This window comes from Babylonia areolata, chromosome 18 (assembly GCF_041734735.1).
Source record: "Babylonia areolata isolate BAREFJ2019XMU chromosome 18, ASM4173473v1, whole genome shotgun sequence".
Classification (NCBI taxonomy): domain Eukaryota; kingdom Metazoa; phylum Mollusca; class Gastropoda; order Neogastropoda; family Buccinidae; genus Babylonia; species Babylonia areolata.
This window is the reverse complement of record NC_134893.1, coordinates 7,680,717-7,688,216: the sequence shown is the minus strand read 5'-3', so window position 1 is coordinate 7,688,216 and position 7,500 is coordinate 7,680,717. Positions and strand designations below refer to the sequence as shown.

Below are 7,500 nucleotides of genomic sequence, written 5' to 3'. Positions count from 1 at the left end.
TGCAAACCAGTTGAAATTCATAGGAGAATGTCAACTGTGTATGGTGCCACATGTTTCAGCCGAAAAAATGTCTACAAGTGGGCTAAATTGTTTAAAGAAGGACGGAGCAGTGTTGAGGATGAAGACAGGCCTGGAAGGCCTACAGAAGTGAGGTCTCCTGAGGTGATCAAATCAGTCAATGACCATCAACGAGCTGGGCTGGGAACTGCTCCCTCATCCCCCTTACAGCCCAGACCTTGCCCCTTCAGACTTTCACCTGTTTGGTCCCTTGAAAGCGTTCACGAGAGGCACGAAGTTTGAAAGTGACGATGAAGTCAAAAGTGTTGTGAGCGACTGGCTGAGACATCAGTCCAAAGATTTTTACGCTGAGGGAATACGGAAGCTTGTGCACAGATGGGAAAAGTGTGTGACGTTGAAAAAAAAGAAGAAAAAAGTAAGCTTCTATCTGTATTAGAAGTCCTTATACCGAAAAATTCACCTTATTTATTGAATGACCCTCGTATCTGCTGCCGTCGCTTCTTCTTCTTAGTCTTATTACTCTCCTTCTCCTCCTCTTTTCTTCTTTCCCGATAATGCATCGTATGTAGCATGCCTTTCAAGTGCCCCATCATCATCTTCCCGAGGACGGCAAAAATCATCGTTATCTTCGTCATCATGGTTACCTTCCCCCCCCCCCACCTCTTCACACTAATTTCATGCTGATTCTTGTATCTATGTTTTCTTCTCGCCCTTGGAGATCAAAGGTCTAAAAGTACAGCTCCTCAATACCGAGTCCATTGATCTTTGGTTGTTGGTCGCACGCTCCGGCAATTTGTCGACTTTCACATACTTTTGAATAACCCATCGACTGCTGAACCTTAGTGGAATAAATGTAATCAGTGTAGCATTAGTTTTAACTTCATCATATCATATTTTTACAAGGACATTTCAATGATATAATTGATGTTGCTGAACAAAGTTGATGTAACCCAAAGTGGAAGAATTCCAAATAAAGAATGGTGACTGTCTTCATGACCTGTACGCTCTGTCTTATCTCAATGAGGTGCCAGCCCTCCTTTGACGAAAAACATATTAGCAGCAGTCAAGGTGTTAAAAGAGCTTTCTCTCATCATCTTCTTCCCACCCTCACACTCGTGTTTTCAGGAGTTCCAGAAGGAAGCCAAGCTGTCGGAAGAGGAGACGGCGAAGATCGTAGCGGCCAAGATGATGGCTGAGCAGCCCAAGAGGTCAGGTTGGTACCGGGTGAACGCCACCCGTTCCCTGACGGGTGGACACCGTCTGGTGCCCAGGGTCAACTCCACCTTTGATGAGGTACTGGGATGGGAGTGTGGGCAGTTTGGGAATAGAAAGGGGTGGAACGTTGTGGTTTTTAAGTAAATGTGTGTGTGTGTGTGTGTGTGTGTGTGTGTGTGTGTGTGTGTGTGTGTGTGTGTCTGTGTGTGTGTGTGTCTGTGTGTGTCTGTCTGTGAGTGTGTCTATCTGTGTTGAAATGAGCTTATTGTTGATTATATTGATGATATCAGTAACATCGAAACTAATATTTGTAGCGTATTATTATCATCATTATCACTGCCATTGTTATCTTCGCTCCTTTTCTCGGCGTGATAATGATAATGTTAGTAGAGATGTAAAGGCAGTAGTAGCAGCAGTAACAGTGAAACGATCATAAAAAAAGGAGCCGGTTTTTGTTTCGTCGCACGAGCAAGACACATAAAGCGAAGCTAGCAAGCTAATGTTGGGTGACAGATCGGTTAGATAAGATGCAAACCGATCTGTTAATATCTAAAAAAACAAAACAAAACAAAACAAAAAAAACCAACAACAACTAATTACACTGACGGACATAAAAAAAAATCACCTGATTGACTGAATATTTGGAAACACTCTCACCCCCCACACACCCCCATCCCCAGAGAGAGAGAGAGAGAGAGAGAGAATGAATGAATGAATGAATGAATAAATGAATGAATGAATGAATTGATTAATACTGATTAGTTAATTAATTAATCAATTAATTAATCTTTATTTTCCAACGGTGAAGATATTAGCACTTTGGCCGACTTACACATCTGCCGTTGTTCTAAGGGACACACAAACAGAGAGAGAGAGAGAGAGAGAGAGAGAGAGAGAGAGAGAGAGAGAATTAATTGATTGATTGATTGATTAATTAATCAATCAATCAATCAATCTTTATTTTCCAACGGTGAAGATATTAGCACTTTGGCCGACTTACACATCTGCCGTTGTTCTGAGAGACACACAAACACACACACACACACACACACACACACACACACACACACACACACAGAGAGAGAGAGAGAGAGAGAGAGCACACACACACACACACACACACACACACACAGAGAGAGAGAGAGAGAGAGAGAGAGAGAGAGAGAGAGAGTGCAAACTTATAAATTGACTGAAAAATGAATGGACTATTTACGACATACAACTATTTACTGTCCAAACTGTCCAGCTGTTCGAGAAGATTCGCACGCAGACCAACGCAGAGTCGGTGCGAAAGATGTCCATGAGCGCCCCTGACCCGGCCCAGTTTCTGGACAAGGCCGTGGTGGAGTTCACGAGCGCCACGTGCGCCGTGCTGGAGAACGAAGGTCAGGTCAGACTGGGAATACGTCGCTATGGCAACATGGAGAAGGAGATCTCTGTCGGGTATGTGTGGCCGGCTGATGCTCAGATTTCGTTTTGTATACCCCTTTGGCTTCAGTGTGTAGTTTGTTGCTCTGTGTTTTGTAAAAAGAAAAAAACAACAACACAAAACAACAACAACAACAAAAAACAACAACAAAAAACAAAACAAGACAAAACAAAAATTTGTATGTTTTGGTTGAGTTCAAAGGTTTTGCGTGCGTTGAAAATTAAAACGTGTGTGTTGTTTATCTGTACTTTGGTTGAGTCAAAATACTGTATGTGTGTGTGTGTGTGTGTGTGTGTGTGTGTGTGTGTGTGTGTGTGTGTGTGTGTGTGTGTGTTAGAAATGACATGCTTTTCTGTTGTTTGTTGGCCTGTTTTTGTATGATTCTTTACACACATTTCGAGGTCAACGCAACGAAATTAAAAAGTACCATGCATAGTTTATGTAAGTGTGTAGATTCTCTTTAACGTTGACATTCGAATGGTCGTCGGTAGGATTTTGAAACAGGTGAGCAATAAAGTTCCAGATTCTATCAAATGTTAATAGACTTAAAATGAATTTTTCTTAAAGTTTTTTTTTAGGCAACAATACATGATTTATGCGTCTTTTTGAAACGGATAAGTGGTTCTCTGAACAAAACTGCGATCAACAATTTGTTGTGTGTGTAACACCCTTCTGCAAAGGTCAGATGTATCATTAACGTTTGAACCCATCACGACATCAAACCTTAATAAATTATCCAACGCGCAAAACCGTGATTACTATTTCTTTTTTTCTAGAAACCTTTTTTTTTTTAATCCTCATTTTTATTTGCCTGCCCACTTTACTGTAAGGTCAACCAGTCATCTCTTTTAGTTTCCACATTCTCTATATGAAATGCAAAGGACCAGCTTTCCAGAAGAGTTACAAATGTCAAGGGTTAGGTTGAGTTCAGCATTTCCTCACAGGCTTGTGGTGGCCACTCAGTGGAGTGATGGCCAAGAGGTAACGCGTCCGTCAAGGAAAGCGAGAGACTTTGATCGCGCTGGTTCGGATCACGGCTCAGCCGCCGATATTTTCTCCCCCTCCACTAGACCTTGAGTGGTGGTCCGTACGCCAGTCATTCGGATGAGACGATAAACCGAGGTCCCGTGTGCAGCATGCATTTAGTGCACGTAAAAGAACCCACGGCAACAAAAGGATTCTTCCTGGCAAAATTCTGTAGTAAAATCCACTTCGATTGGAAAAACAAAAAACAAAACAAAAAAACAACAAAAAGAAGAAAAAAAGGGAGGCGTTGTAGTGTAGCGACTTGCTCACCCTGGGGAGAGCAGCCCGAATTTCGCACAGAGAAATCTGTTGTGATGAAAAGAGAAATACTAATATATCTGTCTCATCCATTGTTCTTGTCATCATCTTCGACACGAAGTGGCCATCATTTTGGTGGGTGTTGTTTTCAGGCGCTTAAAGCGGATTGTATTAGGAGGGCGCACTATATAAGTACCAAGTTATTATGAATACGATAATGATTATGATCGCTACTTTGATTATAATTGTTATAATCATGTATTGCTATTCTTCTTATTATGATTATCATTTTCATTGTTAGAATTTTACCATCATCATTACCCTCATTATCATCCTCCTCCTCCTCCATCCTCCTCCTCCTCATTATTATTATTAATGCTATTAATAATAATGATAATAATAATAATAATAATGGATACTTATATAGCACACTATCCAGAAATCTGCTCTAGGTGCTTTACAAAAACGCTTTTGTTAACATAAAACATTATATCTATGTTACATACACACACCAAAATGTGACCACACACACACACACACACACACACACACACACACACACACACACACACACACACACGCACACACACACACACACACACACACTGCATACATACATTTTAACATACATGTGTATCTAACAGCTACCCTAACACATACGCACACATAGGCAGGCACAAACTTACATAAACACACGCACACACAATACACATTCATATACATGCATGTATTACGAAATACCTCAGCGTGGAGACCATTGACGGCACAGCGGAGGCCGGGGAGGACTACAAGCCGGTGAAGAAGCTGGTGAACTTCAAGGCCAACGACAGCCTCAAGGACGTCTTCGTGGAGATCGTCGACGACGACGTGTGGGAGCCTGACGAGTTCTTCTACGTCAAGCTGTGCCACGACCCCAACGGCAGCTCGGAGCAGGACCTGATCATCGGCAAGGTGTCCATCAACCAGGTCACCATCGTCAATGATGACGGTAGGTGATGTTTCGAGGAAAGGGGCAGGGAGGGGGAGGGTTTCAGTGTTCAGTTTCAGTAGCTCAAGGAGGCGTCACTGCGTTCGGACAAATCCATATACGCTACACCACATCTGCCAAGCAGATGCCTGACCAGCAGCGTAACCCAACGCGCTTAGTCAGGCCTTGAGAGAGAAAAAAAGGTGAATAAATAATAGATAAGCTTACATAAATAAATAAATAATAATTATGATATAAAAAAGGTAGTAGTAATGATGATAATAATAAAATAATAATAATAATAAATAAATAAATAAGAAAACAATGATGATAAATAAGCAAGGGGGAGGGAATAGTGGGTGGTGTGTGTGGGGTGGTGGTGGTGGTGAGGACGTAGGTGTATGTGACGTTGGAGGAAAGGGAAAGGGAGGGGGAGGGAATAGTGGGTGGTGTGTGTGGGGTGGTGGTGGTGAGGACGTAGGTGTATGTGACGTTGGAGGAAAGGGAAAGGGAGGGGGAGGGAATAGTGGGTGGTGTGTGTGGGGTGGTGGTGGTGAGGACGTAGGTGTATGTGACGTTGGAGGAAAGGGAAAGGGAGGGGGAGGGAATAGTGGGTGGTGTGTGTGGGGTGGTGGTGGTGATGGTGAGGACGTAGGTGTATGTGACGTTGGAGGAAAGGGGAAGGGAGGGAGAGGGGTTAGTGGGTGGTGTGTGTGGGGTGGTGGTGGTGGTGGTGAGGACGTAGGTGTATGTGATGCTGGAGGAAAGGGAAAGGGAGGGGGAGGGGTTAGTGGGTGGTGTGTGTGGGGTGGTGGTGATGGTGAGGACGTAGGTGTATGTGACGTTGGAGGAAAGGGGAAGGGAGGGGGAGGGGTTAGTGGGCGTGTGTTGGCGTATATTGATGTCGACTTACTTAGGTCATTATGTGAGTTGGACAGGACACCCCGATGAAGCCCAAGTCTAGGGCGAAAGCTTGAGAGAAACAGAATAAAGTCCATGGGAACACGGCCTGACGTTTCGTTCTTCAGAATGATAAAATCACACACACACACACACACACACACACACACACACACACACACACACACACACACACACACACACACACACACACACTCTCTCTCTCTCTCTCTCTCTCTCTCTTCTTTTTCTAGAAACCCTTTTATCGTTTTTTTTTTTTTTTTTTTTACTGGAAAGTCATCCAGTCATCCCTTTTAGATTCCATAACTATAATCTATATATGAAATGCAAAGGAACAGCTTACCTGAAGAGTTACAAATGACAATGGTCAGTAGATTCATATATATATATATATATATATATAATTTTTTTATGCCCTGTGTGTCCAGAGCCGGGCAAGGTGGAGTTCTCCAAGCCGTCGTACATCGTGAAGGAGAGCGCGGAGCAGGCCCAGCTGACCATCAACAGGGTGAACGGGGCCGACGGCGAGGTGACGGTCAGCTGGAGGACCAAGGACCTCAGCGCTAAGGCTGGACAGGAGTACGTGGGAGACTCCGGGAAAGTCACCTTCCAGCACGGGGAGACCTCCAAGAGCGTCTGTGTGGGCATCATCGGGATTCAGGTGAGTTCTTGGGTTTGGGGGGGTGGGGGTGGGGGGCGGAGGGGGTGGTGGTTGGGAAGTGTGTTGGAAAGTCGTGGGGGAGGGGTGGGGGACAGGGTGTAGTGGGTAGATAAGTGGGTGGGTGGATAGAGTGGGGTGAGAGTGTGAATGTGTGTGTGTGTGTGTGGGGGGGGGGGGGGGGGGGGGGGGGGAGGGGGGGGGGAGAGGCGCGCATTCTTATGTGCTGGGTATTTTTAGGTGAATTTCTATAGACCCCAAAAAAACCAATGCGAAAGTCGCATGAGAAATTCGCACCGAATGAAACAAATTCGCATCTACTTTTTGTCATTGCGCTAAATCATATACCGGACCACCACCTCCATACGAGGATGGCAACGAAATCTTTCTTTCGCATGTAGGAGGAAACATTTCACTTTTGCATGCGATTTAAAAAAAACAAAAAACCTTTTGGGAAGTTCCACCTTCATACGAGGATGGCTACGAAGTCTTTCTTTCGCATATAGGAGCGAAACATGTCACTTTTGCATGCGATTTTTTAAAAACTTTTGGGAAGATCCTTTGTCGGTTTTCGATGAGTTCCCCATCCATAGGATCCATCACTTGAGCAGATTACTCCCTTGTTTTTTTTGTTTTTTTTTCCTGTTGTTTTTTTTCAGCCATGTTTAATTCCCCATCTCTCACCCATCCATTCCACAAATCCTACATTCATTCATCAACATCTTTCTGTTGTGGTCCCTGGTTTGTCCAATGTATTTCTTGAAGAGATCTCCATTCTCCATTAAAACCAGTCTCCTGGGTCACGTTGTTTGGAAGCGCCCTGCTGTTGGTTGGACCGAAATTGTTTAACTCCCCAAACCTATACTTACTCTATGCTTCATATCTCTTCCTCCATAGCATTAACTCACTCAGTACGGCCAGTCCTCTCTTCTCCTCTACATAGACCCCTCGGATGTCAAGTGGGTGTCTGAATGACCCAACCTTTAGCTTCCGTCGTCAGAATTGTGA

At 44.1% G+C, this 7,500-nt stretch overlaps 1 protein-coding gene across 1 annotated transcript in view; it reads left to right on the top strand.

Annotated features, from left to right (window-relative positions):
* LOC143291883 (sodium/calcium exchanger 1-like) overlaps positions 1 to 7,500 on the top strand; it is a 37,077-nt gene that overhangs the window by 16,275 nt on the left and 13,302 nt on the right. The window contains exons 4-7 of the mRNA XM_076602013.1: positions 1,144 to 1,311; positions 2,480 to 2,676; positions 4,693 to 4,934; positions 6,263 to 6,495. Of these exons, the coding sequence (XP_076458128.1) occupies positions 1,144 to 1,311; positions 2,480 to 2,676; positions 4,693 to 4,934; positions 6,263 to 6,495 (840 nt within the window). The remainder of the gene's footprint in view (positions 1 to 1,143; positions 1,312 to 2,479; positions 2,677 to 4,692; positions 4,935 to 6,262; positions 6,496 to 7,500) is intronic.